Below are 15,292 nucleotides of genomic sequence, written 5' to 3' on the forward strand. Positions count from 1 at the left end.
CTTGACCTCCACGTGCTTATTTGCTTGGAAAAGTATGATAAAAACCAATAAAGGAAATGTTTTCTTAAATACTTTTTACCTGCTTGCTCGTTGCTTCCCAGGTAAAATGTCTGTAATGTCACACATCCATGCGTCCGGCACAAAAACTCACCAGCATCTAGAAACGATTTGCACTTTATTCCAAAATTTGATCACCGTACGAGATACATACAAATAATATGTCACTTCCGTTGCTATTGTACAAGCTGCACTGTGGCAACAACACTCAAAAAAGTGGTCCCTGTGTCCAACACAGTAAAATATAGTCATTGTGTAATTCCTCATTAACTGGCCATGTGTTACAAGTGGTGTGTAGCCTGCTTTATAAAGTGTAGTGCTCTTCAGAAATAGATAGTATAGGTCAGTATACAGCATTTGTTAGATTTAAATGTGGTAAAAGAAAAATAGACGTTTCTTGCCGAATGTGAGCTGGGATTGGCTCCAGCCTCCCAAATGGCCATCAGAGGATGAACACAATAGCTAGTGGATGGATGGATTGAAAAATGGACGTTGTTTTATCATTCGGTAATTCTGATTGCATATTTTATCGGACATTAACTTTCTTCAACGGTGAGGCATTTTTTTGCACAATAAAGGCAAAGACCCTCGGCCCTCTAGAGGCGATGTAGGAAGTGAGAAGGCTCCAGTGATTAAAGATGATCCTCCTGAGGATTTTTTTTTTTTTCAAAGTCAGGCTTGCATGGATTTTATTCTGCAGTAAAGGATCATTGATACGGCCATGGCACATAGCTGAGGAGAATACACACACACACACAAACACACACACACACACACACACACACACACACACACACACACACACACACACACACACACACACACACACACACACACACACACACACACACACACACACACACACACACACACACACACACACACACACACACACACACACACACACAAAATGTAAGTACAATTGTAGTAAAAGAAGGAATCAATCAACAGTCATGCAATAATGTCTCTGATGCAATTCAGCCTTTAAATTTAAAATGAGGAGGGTAAGAGGAAAAGGTCATACCTCCAGAACTCCAATCCCCAGCGCCACTGCCACAATAACCACTGTGTTGCTGTCGATCAGATGCAGGATCTTTGGGAAGCAGCCGGTGATTGTCTGGGGGAAAATAAGGAGCAGAGGTAGAAGAGCTGGTTAATCGATTCAAAGAGGTTTTTGGCAGTTGTTCCTACACTACACTTTCACGATCCATACCGTGGCGTTGTCCGCCTCCGACTGATTACACGAGTAGCTCGAGCCTGGACAGCACTGCGGCGGGAATCGCATGTCGTGATTCCTGTAATACGGGGAGCCCACGAAGTCTGAAGAGTTGTAGAATCCACAACATTTTAACTACAGCGGAGACACAGACAGAGAGAGAGACAGGGAGTAAGATATTATACAAAGCACTGGGGAAATTGTGTGTGGAGAAAGATTAAATTTGTTCAGAAGGCACCGTGTCCATTGTAGTATTCCACAGTCCCGTGATGTCCGGATTGGCGCCATAGTCTGCCTTGATGTTCTGAACCGCTGCCGTGCCGAGCTTTTGAAACAACTCGTCCGCCTGCAATACAAGAGCACAGTAGCCTTTGCATCCACGTACCAAAGGTTAACAAGCTGGTATGACAATCCAGCTGATAATATCCTGAAAAGTGTTCTTCAATAACTTACCAGGGGTCGGAATACCAAGATCACCACTGCCCCCGCTACCTCCGCTATGAAGACCAGCAAGACTATGATGAAAAACTAGGGGAAAGATTCAAAATGTTAAAACCAACGTCAGTGCACGCCAACCTTTTAAAGGAGCAGTTTGACATTTGAAGAAGTAAACATGCTCTCTTTCAGACTATCTCATGTGCCCAAATCTTTTCTTGCAACTGTTTCTCAAACCCTGGCTGGAGCGTCGGACAGCACGGCGCCCGGCCGGCTCCAACCTACCAGCATCAGCATGCACTTGCTCTCCCTGACAGCGCCGCAGCAGCCGAGGAAGCCGATGACGACCAGCAGCACGCCCAACGCAATCAGCAGGTAGCCCACGTTGAGCACCTGACGGAGCTCCGGCGGTGCGTTCTCGATTTTCCCGAGGAAGCCGAGGATGGAGCCGCTGTCCACCTTCACCCAGATCCCGACCGCGAGGATGGCGCCGCCGGCCAACTGACGGGGAGGGTGGAGGGTTAAACTGTCAGATTAAAGGGGCAGTCGACTGATTTCACACGTGAAGGTCAGTTTACTTGTCATGGGGACGAGCATGTCAAAACACTAGTAAAAAAGTGAACATCCGGTTTGAATTCATCTCATCGGACATTTTCTGACTTACAAAGATGACGCCATTGAAAATGAACATCATGACTTTGAGGAATCCAAAACATCCCATGTTTGCTTCTGATTGTGGAACCTGGAGCAGGAAACAAACAGAAGAAGAACAGACAAATGACTTGGTCAAACAATACCAACACCTTTTTTTTGTGTGTGTGTTCTATACCTGTTCAACAACACTTTGATCCCATGTCAGAGTCGTCTGTGTGCACAGCGCGAGTCATCCTCTCTGAAAGTCAAGTGTCGATCAGGGGTTGTTTTGCTTCCTGTGTGAGGGAGGTGGAGGTGGAGGTGGAGGTGGGGGCTCAGAGCAGGGCCAGGGGGGAGGGAAAAACACCTGCCACTTTTCCCAGCACTTCACCTTTTACCCTTTGAAAGCTTAATAGCTAATCTCCCTCAAACACTCAGGAGTGCCCGGCACCTTTCTTTACCACTCCGAGGACGTCAGCTGTGCACGTGACCTTACGAGGTGCCGTGGGTGATGGCTTTGCTCAGTGTGGCAGTCATGGGAGATTGAGAGTGGGAGTCACTGACGTTAATGAGGCAACGATTGAGGAAGTAAGCCGCTCGGTATTTTCTAAAAAGTCTTTCAATGCGTAAATGAAAGGATAAAAAGCAGCGAGCGAGTGACGGAACCCAACTAGTAACAGATCAACACTGCTGACGTGGGCGGCATCATGCTTGAAAATCCCAAACTTAGAGATGATACGGTTGAAGCAATATGGATCCAAAATGCAGGATATTAATGAGACGAAGGCTGTGGTCAGCCAGCTGCTCCATCACAACCATTACTCCGCAGGAGTACAGTAAAGACTACAAGGGCCCACGGAGGGACATTACAACAGAACACGAACGGGTTCCCATGAGTTTGATCCAGAAGTGTGTTCACACACTCATGGGTGACATTTATCTCTCTTAATCATGTTGACTCACCCGACACAAATAACTGCGTCCTGCCTCTGAGTCTTCCCCTCCCAACTCCCCCCTTTTTACAGCCTCTGCCGCTCCACAGTCACTTCAAGGTTGTCACTTCCAAATTCGTGTTTTGTGTGTGTGTGTGTGTGTGTGTGTGTGTGTGTGTGTGTGTGTGCCTCCCAGGAGGGGGAACAGTGCTCTTTGTGTGGCGTGACAAAACAGAACAATTGTTGTCCCCTACGACAATGACGGAGCAGAACCCTTTTGTGTAACAGCAACAGGCTTCTCTCGGAGATTTTCATTCACTAACACCTTCTTCAAATGTCCGCGCAGACAAACGTGTCACATTAACCAAAGTCCGGATGTAGCTTGTCAGCTCATTTAGCCCGCCTGCGCTGATACAGTAAAGCTGCTTGTCAGCAAGTTAATCATATAAATGGGAGGCTGGACCCTTCCCCGAGAACAACAGCGAGCGGTTGCCTTGACTCCCCCAAAACTCCCTCTATGATTTCGCTCCTCTGAGCTTTTCACACTTCCTCATGGTCAATGATTGATCTCTGACACTAAGAAGTCGGCCTGGTGATGCATTGACAAAGCCAGAGTCACATGCAAATCTCCAAAATGCACCCTGCAATGACTGAAAAATGGACATGTGTGTGTACTGAGAACACCTCTTTGTCATCATGACCTGCAACACATGGAGGTGTGGCTGGCCGGTGACATCCTTGACACCACACAGTATGTGTGAAATATGTCAGCGGATACGTGATCTGCATTTGTCGGCGCAGGACCAGCAAAACCCCCAAACTCTCTGAAAGCCCAACTTCCATCACAAAACAAGACAAGTCTCAAAGGACGCCATTGAGAGGAATAACTGCGGGCAGGTCTCAGGAGACAAAGGGTCATTGTTGGCTGGATCCCTCCCTACATTGGCACGGCTCTTGAAATAAAGAACCACGAAAGGAACCAAAAACACCCACAAGAAGAAGCCGCCGTGTAGCTCAAAAGCGCCTCGGCTTACCTTTCTCGGGAGAAATCCAAGGGGATGTGCGCCGACGCTGGGGCCACCGCTCAGAGACGTCTGTCCCTTCACCCTGCTGATGGAAGCTGTTGCTGTGGGAGCAGACCGACTGCGAGATAACAGGAGTGCGACGTCCTGCTGTCCTCCGAAAACGGCCGCCAAATACGCCCACCGTCCGCTGCCTCCTGTGGCTCTGTCACTCTGTTAGACATAAAAGAGCTTGTAAGCGATTGCTTTTTTTTTGCAGCTTTCTGATCTTATTTTAAGAGTCCCGGCTTGTTATAAGGGGAAGGGGAGGGGAGGGGAGGGGAGCAGGTGGGCGTTGCCGAAGCAGCCGAGTAATAACACACATCACCATGGAGTGCGGCTGGTCGCTCCTGAGGGAGGGAGGGAGGGAGGGAGCGAGCGAGGGGGCGGGAGCTCACCTGTATGCCTCTGTTTTTCAGGTGGGAGTTGAAGACACTTTGTAAATATAACAACACAACGCATCCACTTTCAATTAATACCAGCAGGCCCATCTCAAACCTACAGGTCACTTCAAAACTAACGCATTCTTCTTCAGCAAAAACACAGAAAGAAGGTTGCGTATAAAAAATTGGATAGTTACCTTTTCCATCCACGGAGTACGCAATACTGATACCTACCCTAGCAAAAAGGAAGGCTCCGGCTCATTTCAAATGTCCTCGTGTGTACATGCAAAGCTGGACATATCACCGAAATATACAAATTCCTAGGCTTCCAGTGTAAGACTGAAAAACAAATTTATATCGCAATTTGTTTTGCATCCTTCTGACCTGTTCACTGACTATTATTCGGTCGGACCTGGCAGTTCATCAGTCGGAGGGTTTCGAAGTTGTGTCTGTATGTGGTTTATGTCAGTGTCTTTTTTTTGGGGGGGGGGGGGGGGGGGGGGGGGCAGATTTTATTGCCACCTCTTTTCTTTTGTTGCTGTACGGCTGCACACGTTTTAACAAGTGGCACAGTGAGGTCACTTGTGATACAAGACAGCACTGGATCTCCTTAGTCTACAATGTGGAGAGGTGTTTCAGTTTGGGTCTCCACCACCGGGTTTCCCTAAAATATATTAAATGGATAATTGGGTTGTCAGAAAGTTGAACACATTTGTCAGACGTCATTTCTAACTTTGTACAGAGTGATGTTTACTGTGAATTTCTCAAGTGGATTGATGATTCACAGTAGAAGAATTCTGATGATCAGTCACTGCATGTTAATAGGGATATGACATTTTCAAGAGGCCGATAAGAACAGGCGTGGAATGGGCAGTATATGAAGAAAATGATTCATAATAATAGATCCGCACGCGTTCGAAAATTGATTATCAATTCAAATTGTTAACCTTTAAAATAGCAAATTCAACTCATGACCTAGCTCCTTTCTCAGATACAACCCAGGTCTCATTCGTATGTTCCCATGAGCTAAACCTTCTATTGACCCAAACATCCAGAAACAAACACTCAGCTGACTGAAAGGGTTAAGTAACTATGAAGTCATTTAATGACGTGTCACAACACTGCTTTTCATGCCTTTCTTACGTTCTATGCACACCCACACTTCATCACAAAGGCATACACACATACGCACACACCACCGAGTGCATTATGCAAGAGGCAAAAACATTTTGCATATTGTTAACCATTTGTGTCACACAAATGTAATTCAGAAAGAGAATGGTAGAACACAAATATGAGTCATATTCACGTATTGGAGTTATTCATCAGTTGAAAAAACTGACAGAAGTGACAACAAGTGCATTTACGTAGGAACACAAAATATAGACATACCACAGACCAAAGGGACACGAGGGGGCTGAGGTGAATTTTCCTGAGAAACTGTCACTGACTCACAGGTTTACTCGTCTGTGCCTGTGAGTCAGGATCACTGGGATGGTGAAAAACAGAAAATGCAATATCAAGAAGACCACTCTCCTGGCCCACACAACAGATGCTCAAATTTGAATGGCTGAAATGAAAGCGCCCACATTTGTGTCACTGCGCCGTGCAGCACACGACAGTCAGTTCCACAGCCATCATCTCGAATGTATCAAACACACGCACCGTAGGCCTGTGTAGCTAAATCTTTACCCCCCACAATCGCTATCATCAATAATCTTACCTTGTGGCATACTAATGGGCCATTCATACTTAAAGCATACTTTGTCTTTACAAAGGACCATACCACCCCCCCCCCCCCCCGAAGAATACAAATGTGTTTCCCTAAATGGAAAATATTCCCTCTTAAATTTTTTAATTGACTGTTCACTAAACCCCCCCCCCTTGCAGCACCAGTTCAGCTGCCGCTCAAGATTCGTTGTAGTTTTTGAAACAATGGATTATTGATTTCAGACAGAGGTAGAAAAAAGAAAAGCAGGTTTACCATCCAAGCTGGTGACCACTAATTTTTGGCGACATGCCAACCGACATGTTGAGATTTCATCAACTCCAACGAGCTAATTAGTTAGGCTAGGTCGACTTTTTAAAGGGTCGAACTGACTTGTTTTAACACGGGAACTCTGTAAATGGGTAAAGCGGCAATTCCCAAACAAAGAGCCAGTATCCTCATCGGTTAATGATCCATGTGTTAGACATGGGAATAAAGGAACATAGTTCTTGTTCTCTATAAATGAAATGTATTATTATTATTACTACTGCAGTTGAGAGCTCCTGGTAGGATAAGGTTCTGTTCAAACCAAACTCAAAATTAGCTGTGTAGCTTACACACTCAGCTAAGCGAGACGGCGGTGACATTATTAATTGTCAAACATTGCTTTTTTTACTTTAATGATGATTTTAATGATGTAGAAAAAATCCAAAGCTCGGCAGTCTAGGTATGGTTGTCTAACTAGGATTGGAAGATCATTGTTCAGTAAAGATGTTTGGTGAATGGTCAGTTAATCAACAGTGGATTAAGAGTTTCTTTCTTGCCGTGTCCTGCACAGCTGTGAGTGTGACGCACTGCCTTTATCCCCGGTTTGGGTGTTGACAGGCGATCCCCGTCACCGTGGGCACGAGAACCAAGACAACCACAGCGGAGGAAAGTCTCTGTGTTCACTGGAAGTCTTCTTTCGGTTTTAGCACCGGAGGGCCAACCTGTACTTGTTTAGCTGCTGTCGGCAGTGCTCGAGTGTCTCAGGTGGCCTGCTTGTCCGGGTGGCTCTTTAGCTTGTGGAATTTGACACTGTCCAGCTTCTCGAACCGCTTGTCACAGAACTCACAGGTGAAGTTGTAGTGGGCCTCGGGGGTGTGCTTCTTCATGTGCCAGTTAAGGGACGCACGCTGGCGACACTGGTAGCCACAGATTTCACATCTGACCGAAGATGGGGGGGGGGGGGGGGGGGGGGGGGGGGGGGGAGCGAGGAGTGACAATTATTATGAGCAATACTGCATTTATAGATATTTAACCTTTGTCAAACAAAATCCTTGTTCATATTCAGCATCAGTAACTTACTGAAGTGGTGTCTCTCCTGTGTGGGTCCGCCGGTGAACCTCCAGGTGATTCTTACGCTTAAAAGATTTTCCACACGTCTCACAGATGAAATCTCTTACCCCTGTACAAAAAGATCCAGTCACAACTATTTTATTTATATGTTTGTGAAGATGAGATTCTGACACGTCCGACTGTTTGAGAAGCCCACCTGAATGGATGATCATGTGGCGATGCAGGTGATTGGACAGGTAGAACTTTTTTCCACAGCCTGGATGGGGGCAAACCTTGGTCCTCCCTTTCCTGTGAACTAGGTTCACGTGATTCTAAAGCAAATAAAAAAGAAAAAGATTATTTTAATCTCCAGCTAAACAAACAGAAGGAATGAGGCGGGAACGAAAGCTGCTGTTGTACCTGAAAGCTGCTAATAGCCACATAGACTTGACTGCAGCCCTCATATGGACAGTGGAACATCTTGAGCATCCCGTCAGCCTCGATGACTGGGCCTCGTCGGTTTCTCTTCGACCTGACGCTGCAAAGAAACAGACACCGTTGAGTTCACCATGGCAAGAGAACAATAACTGGAGGGGAGGGGGATTAATATCTCTACAGGGGGCCTAGCCCTCAGATTTTTGAGTGTGTGTGCCACAAACCTGCTCAGACTCCTCTGCAGTTCTCTGTCAGCACTCAGCTCCAGAGCGTCATCGGAGGACTGCAGCAGCTGTTTGTCACTCAACCCTGCAGAGAAAAATGACATTACATTACAATATGACTCACGCAGACATCAGCTGAATCTAAATGTCTACTGACTTGTGGACGAGGGGGCTTGAGGGCTTTGAATGTGATCGACATCTTTTGCAATAAGTCTAAGAGTGCTGAGAGAACAAGTGGTACCAGATTTCAGGTCAGGATATGATCACAGGGTTCATACACATTTTCCAAGGTCAAATTCCATTTTCAAGCTTTTCCAACACCTTACAGTTGAGTCGAATTACATATTCGTACGAATACATACAAAAATGATTGATTGTATTATCCTATAAACAACCAATTGTGTTTCATAATACTAGAAGGATGAGAAGTCAAAGGAAAATACATAATCAAAAATTCTCTTTTTTAAGCACTTTAGTGGAAATTTAAGCACTTTTCAAACCTTGAAAACCCAACATTAGAAGTCAAGCATGTTTTTTTGTGCGTCACCGCCAAATGTGTCAACATCGTTACTGGGTGTTCTGCTGATGAACTACAAAATGCCTTGTGTTCATATGTGCTCAACTGGGAGCAATCATTTACAGTATACAAGTTATTTCAGTTCACGTCATGACAGGATAAATTGTCATGGAACATAAATCACCACCTGGTTATGAAAGTCTATGCATACATGGGCAAAAACCCTGTGGGTCATCATATATCAGTACTTTTTTGAATGTTTACTTATTAGTCTAGTAGAGATTAAAGCAACTACAATACAACTCCTCTCTCCCCCGATATGTTTACATCACATGTCACTAACTGACTGTTTTCTCTCTCTCCTAGGGTGTATCACTGACTCCAGAGCTGCAGGATCCAAACCCATCATTATGATTGTGATTATACTATTATTATCATTATTATTATTATTGTTATTAATAAAATCTTTGCATTTATAAGTGTCAGTATTATTTCGGTAATAATGGGTATCAGTCTGGTAAAGATTAAAGCGGCAGTTGTACAGCTGTTATGTCTCTCCTCCTGTCTATCCTCTCCGCCTCTTTCTGCCCAGCTCTCCTCTCTCTCCCATCTTTCTCCTCTCCCCAACCGGTCGAGACAGATGTTTCCCCCTCAACTGAGTCCGGTTCTGCCGGTTCTGCATGTTAAAAGAGAGTTCTTTCTCTCCACATTTGCCAAGTGCTGCTCATTGTGGGTTTTGTTGGGTTTTCTCTGTAATTTGGTAATATTGACCCCACTATGCCAAGTGCCTTGAGACAATGTATGTTGTCATTTGGCACTATACAAATAAAAATGAGTTAAATTGAATATATGAGGCAGCCAGTAGTTCCACAGGTAGACATGATGTCAGAGATATATGCCAAAATTCCAGACCCTTTATCCACATTCAGTCGAGCACCCTGCAGCCAGAATCTGTGGAATCCCTCTTGAAGACTTGCATTCGGGTTTCCCTTTGTACAATCAAAGGTACACATACGGCCCACGTGAAGACATTTGGATGAAGCATCCCGTTACACACATGAAGTAATACCCAAATAAACGCAGTGCAAGTCCCGGGTGTAGCGCACCTGTCATGGAGTCTTCATCCTCTCCAATTTTGGAGTCACAGGAGCACACCTGGTTATAGGTGACGCCACCGATGACGGTGCAGGTGACCTCCTCCACGTTTCCACCGCCCATGTTGAGCTGGATGCCCTCCGATGCCAGGGCCTCGTAGCTGGGGCCCGTGATGATGATTAACTGGGGACGGCGAGAAAACGGGAAACACGACTGTAACTTTTGAGTGAGGCACAATCACATTCCTTGTACTCTAGCATGTACTAGAGCTCCACCGTTACATCTGTTGGCCAATAAGGCCTTTCACAGACATATCGGTATCGGTGATTATATTACGCTTTTATTGTACAGAATAAACAATGCAGTTTGTAAATATATATATATATATATATATATATATATATATAATAAAGTTCTATATATTTGGTAATTTTTTGATTTTGTAAAGTTTATGGTTAAACTAAAATTTCAAGCCTCAATTCCATTTCTTTGTCATAAAGGTCTGCTAACGACATCTTAGGAATCATTGGCAGATTTACATATCGGCCAACGTATCAGTATCGGAAATCATGCAGGTACTCCCCAATATCGCTATCGGCATCTGCCCCCAAAAATCCATATCGGTCGCGGGTCTACTGCGTACTTCCACCTCCTTTAAACATCTCTCCACCTACCTGTGAGCCCTCCAATGTCGTCCTCTGGTCAGGAATCTCACAGCTGGTCACTATGGTCTGCAGAGTGTGAGGGTCAAATAGCTCACCCTGCTCTTGGATATGCACGGGTGGTGGGGCCGACAGCTGCGGCGGAGCGCCCAGGTCGACGGAGCCACTCAAGCTCCGTGACAGCGCAGAGTCCTCATCCGTCTTCTCCAGTCTATCAGCCAAGGATGTCGTCATGGCAACACAGGCATAATTATGTGGTATAGTTCTGATTTCCTCTTCTCCGAGTCGCTCTTCTACACATTCCCCTCCGTCGCTGTCGCTGCCTCGCCTCAGATCTTCGGCCTCGTCCTCGTCCTCTGAGGACTCCCAGACAGGCTGCCCTGTCAGTGGAACATCCTTGGAAGGAGCCTCTACACTGGGCAGGTGGTTTAGAATTGCAGACTCTTTGATCGGGCTCCTGGGCACATTTTCTCCCACATCTACAGAAAAGCAGATGAACAAAAATATTGTGTCGATTATTCTACTAATAAACACGGTATCAACAACAAAACAAACAAAAAAACAAATAATAAAGTTACAAAGTTTTCATTCTGCACCTTTGAATGGTTTGAGACTCTCTTTCTTTCTCCTCCTGCCCACTGTGCCTTTAGCCGCGTGCAAATCCGTTTTTGCCGCATCCTCCTCTCCATCCACCCCCTCCTCATGTTCAGAGTCGGTTGCCTCCGTCGCCGGTGAGAAAAGGTATTGCACAAACGAGTGGTTGGAGTCACATTGCCAGATGGCAGCAGTGGAGAAGTTGGGCTGGGGCACCAGAGCCTTGAGCTGGGGCTCGTGAGGGCAGGAGCGGGAGTGCTCCTGGTACCAACACACCAGGCTCTGGAGGCCGGACACGCGGTCCTTCCTGCCTGGGAGAAAGAGAAAAGTTGACAGATGAGTGTACTTCTTTACAAAGATTTGATCAACCCATTCGATTTCAATCCCATGTGGATTTTTTTTTGTGACAGCAACAACTCTTTGTGCAAAGAAAATGTGGTTTAAAATATAACTTCATCATAGGGTGATTGATACAGGATATCTGAAATGGGAGTTCTGATAGATTAGATTAGATTCAACTTTATTGTCATTGTGCAGAGTACAAGTACAGAGACAATGAAATGCAGTTGCCGTCTAACCAGAAGTGCAAAAAGCAGTAAAGTGCAGAGTATGTACAGTATAGACAGATATATACAGTAACTGATTAGGGTAGTAAGTAAGGGTATATACAGTATATGTACAGTAATTATAAGAGCAGTATAAATGCAGTATGTATAGTATAAAAATACTATACATACTACATACTGGGGGGCAGTTTTACTGGGGGAAGGAGGAGTGGGGGATGGCCAGGGGTGGGGGTGGTGGGTATAGTTGGTTGATTGGTTATCACCAAGGAGGTAGTATTTCTTTTTTTAAATATGTACACAACATAAATTAACAATTTATCAGTTAGGCTCTACTTATTATGTCAGAATTAAAACCTTAAAAGACAAAAATTTGGCTTACAGTGTCATCACTCTGACTTGTCATCTGATTTTGAGTCGTCATGACGATGTATATTCAGTGACAAATCTGTCTGACTTACCACATCCAGATGACTTGTCCACTCAAAATCAACTTTAATGGACCCGGCCATGACACACCTCTCAAACCCACGTGGTTGATTTGGAAAATATTCCTATTTCTTAATGAGACCACTCACCTGTTGTCTGCTGTACTGAGACGTCCGGTGCATTCTTCTTCCTGTAATGCAGAAACACATTGTTTGGACAAAAGTAAGTAGAATGAAAATTAATGAAGGCTGATGACATGCTGACAGGATGGAGGGAATGACTAATAATATTGCGGCACTCTTTTCCGGACACAGACAAAGCTGTGTAATGTCAGCACGGAAGAAGAAGGGGGGGGGTCCACAAAAGAAGACATTAGTGTTAATCATGCTAATGTCTTAATCATGCCTATATATATCTGTGTTGATGACTCAGCGGGGATTTTTTTAGATGACACTATACATATTTGAAAGCAAAGCAGAATTTCTGACAGCCTTACTGCATTATTCTTTGAACTGTCACCTGGTACCTGAAGTATGTGTGTGTGTGTGTGTGTTTTCCTACACACAACTAAAGATATTTCCACCATGAATTGATGGAAAAGACACAAACTGGTGCATTTGAATTCCAACCAGAATGCAGGACATTGACTTGTCTGGACCCTCAAATCCTGACCTCGCCGACCCTGACCATCAGTCAGCTGAGTGAATGAAGTGGCCACAGTTCGTGCCTACCCGCAGTACTTCTGCTGGTACTTGTCTCCGTACGTGGAGTTGAGCAGGAGCAGATAATCCGCCAGTCCGGCATCACTCAGGCTGGTCCGTCGGCGGAGCTCGCTCCACAGCTTGTGCGACTCGCCCAGGTACACCCTCCGCACGTCGTACTTCTTCCGGGATTCGAGGCGTCTCTGGGCCCGGTCGTGGTCCGTGAGCCTGGGTCGCCCTCTGCAGCGCCTCGGGCCGCCTTTGCCCTGGTCCCCGGCGAGGTCCTCGTCCAGGGGGACCTCCGACTCCGCCAGGCTATGCGCCATCTTGGCCACAGCAGCTGATGGCTGTGATTAACCTGACGTTCCGGAAGTTGTGCGGGGCCTCAAGCGGAAGTATCAGTAGAGGCGCCTTTTTTTCTATCTTTCGTCCCACACCGGCTGCCTGTGAACGTTGCCAAACGATGCACACAGCCGTGGACCACGTGGCTGCATACGCACATCCTTCAACAGGGCCAAAACACACGGAGAAATGTTTACTGTGTCCACTGAGAACCGTGGCGGAACCAACAATGAAACGTGTTTTCCACACGGACCGCAGACGCACGAACACTGAAGTGCAACATGAAAAACAGACGCGGGGAACTTCAGTGTGGCCACTACAATCAGTGATAAAGAAACTTGAGTGTTCAAAACAATGTCAGACATTTTAACTGTCGTGTTCAGGACTTTCATGTCTCACACTGGTCTAAAGACGGACCTCGCCGCCGATCCTCCTCCTCCCGCAGCCACGACCCGCAGCGCCCTGGTGGTGGGGGACCACAGCGTCAGCCGCTCCGTGCTGCTGCTGGCGGCCGTGACCGCGGCCTCGCACCTGGGACTGAGGGTGATGTTCTTCACCCGAACACAGATCCAAAGCCTCCCAGCGTCTCTGCAGAAGTGTGTCCCGAGCCTGAGCCCGGAGAGTCTGAAGGTACAAGTCACTCCGCTCCCAAACTGTGGGTAAAAAAGTTATCCAAATGTCTCATTAGTTATAACTGATGGATTTATCCATTCTTAATACATCATTTACTAGATCAGCGTTGCTAGGTGACCATGAGATAAGGATGAGAAACATAAAATACAAATCGGACCTGGCAACCCATGTTTTGTCAATTCGTTGTTGAGGAGTTGTAACTACTTTTTACTATTACTGTTTAATATATTGAAGTTTTTTTATTTTTATTAATTGATCTATAAATAAATGTGAAATGGTGAAAAATGCCCTGCATATTATTTGCGTGTCCTAAACACTCCCATTTAAATGTCTTGTTTGTCCAACCAAACAGTAAAAAACCCAAACCTATTAAAATGACAAGCAAACAACCCATTTGACTAGCATGGTTCCTTCACTTTAGTTCAAGCAGTCTGATGATGAGATACCTTGACTCAAATTCTGTCTGTCAATGTAGTTTCTTTTTTCTTTTTCTTTTAAGAAAATCAAGTTTTCCTATCCCAGGACGGTGGAGGAGCTACTCCATCAAATTGCCAGCCTGCACGAGTCCACCAACACATCTCCCACCCCTCCCTCCCTGATAATTGTCGACAGGCTGGAGGGCTTCCTTCGAGGCCACAGCGAACTTCACCCGGGCGAGCAGTCGTGCGCTGCCCACTTGTCTGCACTGCTGTGTGACACTGCTGCCTTTCTCACACAAGTCCTGGAGAAGCGGCCCTCGAGCTCAGGCCCGTGCCGCGTCATCGCCTCTTTCCGGTCACAAGAAGACGCCGGACAAGCCGGCGGGGAGCCCTCCGCCACAGATCCCGTCCTCGATATCCTCGATCGTTATTTTCAGGTACGCTGTACTCTGGACCAAGACAGAGGATATGAAGCTGCAGCAGCTGGACTACAGCAGGTGTGGAACATTTACCTTTCTGGAAGAGGCATCGCAGACGCCTCTGATACCAAAGACTGTGAGGACAGGCCAGCTGAAGCCCAGGAGTGGCAGTTGTTGATTTATCCTGACGGTTTGATGGAGTTTAAGGTGGTTTGAAATGTCTTTATCAAGGACTTGAACAGTGGGGACGTAATGGTTAAAGTTAATTTATTGACCCGGAGTATTTTTGTTCGGCGCGAATCCTAACCTCCAGCACTACTTGGCTTGAAACCTTAGCAACTGGCGGTTTCCAGTGACAGTCACTATTACACTTCATCTTTATGCATTTCCATTCATTTAATAAAGCACTTCTTGCCCTTTGTTCAACAGTTATTGCTCATTTGGTACAATGTAATGTGATGTCATTTATTGCAATTGAATCTGCTGTTTAATCTTTTGGATATTATCTAAACAGGAC

The 15,292-nt window shown here is 45.8% G+C and overlaps 3 protein-coding genes across 5 annotated transcripts; 1 reads left to right on the forward strand and 2 right to left on the reverse strand.

Moving 5' to 3' along the window:
• Positions 1 to 158: 158 nt before the first annotated feature.
• tspan35 (tetraspanin 35) lies at positions 159 to 4,603 on the reverse strand. 2 transcript variants are annotated; one of them, XM_035614382.2, is made up of 9 exons: positions 4,308 to 4,603; positions 2,538 to 2,600; positions 2,373 to 2,450; positions 1,994 to 2,209; positions 1,727 to 1,801; positions 1,512 to 1,619; positions 1,271 to 1,408; positions 1,082 to 1,174; positions 159 to 789 (listed from the first exon to the last, which is right to left on the reverse strand). In XM_035614382.2, exons 3-9 carry the CDS (start codon positions 2,427 to 2,429, stop codon positions 730 to 732), a joined length of 747 nt encoding a protein of 248 aa, XP_035470275.1. In that variant the 5' UTR covers positions 2,430 to 2,450; positions 2,538 to 2,600; positions 4,308 to 4,603; the 3' UTR covers positions 159 to 729. The 2 variants fall into 2 exon arrangements, with proteins under 2 accessions (XP_035470275.1, XP_035470274.1); XM_035614381.2 differs by lacking the exon at positions 2,538 to 2,600 and having other exon boundaries at positions 4,308 to 4,602.
• A 1,196-nt stretch (positions 4,604 to 5,799) lies between these two features.
• znf653 (zinc finger protein 653) lies at positions 5,800 to 13,420 on the reverse strand. Its single transcript, XM_035614377.2, has 10 exons — positions 12,993 to 13,420; positions 12,411 to 12,451; positions 11,272 to 11,580; positions 10,688 to 11,154; positions 10,025 to 10,196; positions 8,402 to 8,486; positions 8,163 to 8,280; positions 7,960 to 8,074; positions 7,773 to 7,872; positions 5,800 to 7,631 (listed from the first exon to the last, which is right to left on the reverse strand). The coding sequence occupies exons 1-10, from the start codon at positions 13,286 to 13,288 to the stop codon at positions 7,454 to 7,456; spliced, it is 1,881 nt and encodes a 626-aa protein (XP_035470270.2). The 5' UTR covers positions 13,289 to 13,420; the 3' UTR covers positions 5,800 to 7,453.
• A 44-nt stretch (positions 13,421 to 13,464) lies between these two features.
• On the forward strand, positions 13,465 to 15,201 carry swsap1 (SWIM-type zinc finger 7 associated protein 1). Of its 2 annotated transcripts, none has more exons than XM_035614379.2 (2): positions 13,465 to 13,934; positions 14,413 to 15,201. In XM_035614379.2, exons 1-2 carry the CDS (start codon positions 13,659 to 13,661, stop codon positions 14,989 to 14,991), a joined length of 855 nt encoding a protein of 284 aa, XP_035470272.1. In that variant the 5' UTR covers positions 13,465 to 13,658; the 3' UTR covers positions 14,992 to 15,201. The 2 variants fall into 2 exon arrangements, with proteins under 2 accessions (XP_035470272.1, XP_035470273.1); XM_035614380.2 differs by having other exon boundaries at positions 14,437 to 15,201.
• The last annotated feature ends 91 nt before the right edge of the window (positions 15,202 to 15,292 follow it).

Source organism: Scophthalmus maximus, chromosome 17 (genome assembly GCF_022379125.1).
Source record: "Scophthalmus maximus strain ysfricsl-2021 chromosome 17, ASM2237912v1, whole genome shotgun sequence".
NCBI lineage: Eukaryota > Metazoa > Chordata > Actinopteri > Pleuronectiformes > Scophthalmidae > Scophthalmus > Scophthalmus maximus.

Excerpts from the sequence above, each read along its gene's own strand:
- tspan35 (XM_035614382.2), bottom strand. The coding sequence starts at position 2,429 with ATGGGATGTTTTGGATTCCTCAAAGTCATGATGTTCATTTTCAATGGC. Across the intron at positions 2,210-2,372 it reads TTTTCAATGGCGTCATCTTT|TTGGCCGGCGGCGCCATCCT; the intron begins GTAAGTCAGAAA and ends CCTCCCCGTCAG. Across the intron at positions 790-1,081 it reads TGGGGATTGGAGTTCTGGAG|CTATGTGCCATGGCCGTATC; the intron begins GTATGACCTTTT and ends TATTCTCCTCAG.
- znf653 (XM_035614377.2), bottom strand. The coding sequence starts at position 13,288 with ATGGCGCATAGCCTGGCGGAGTCGGAGGTCCCCCTGGACGAGGACCTC. Across the intron at positions 11,581-12,410 it reads CTCAGTACAGCAGACAACAG|GCAGGAAGGACCGCGTGTCC; the intron begins GTGAGTGGTCTC and ends TCTTTCTCCCAG. Across the intron at positions 8,075-8,162 it reads TGGCTATTAGCAGCTTTCAG|AATCACGTGAACCTAGTTCA; the intron begins GTACAACAGCAG and ends TATTTGCTTTAG.
- swsap1 (XM_035614379.2), top strand. The coding sequence starts at position 13,659 with ATGTCAGACATTTTAACTGTCGTGTTCAGGACTTTCATGTCTCACACT. Across the intron at positions 13,935-14,412 it reads TGAGCCCGGAGAGTCTGAAG|TTTCTTTTTTCTTTTTCTTT; the intron begins GTACAAGTCACT and ends CTGTCAATGTAG.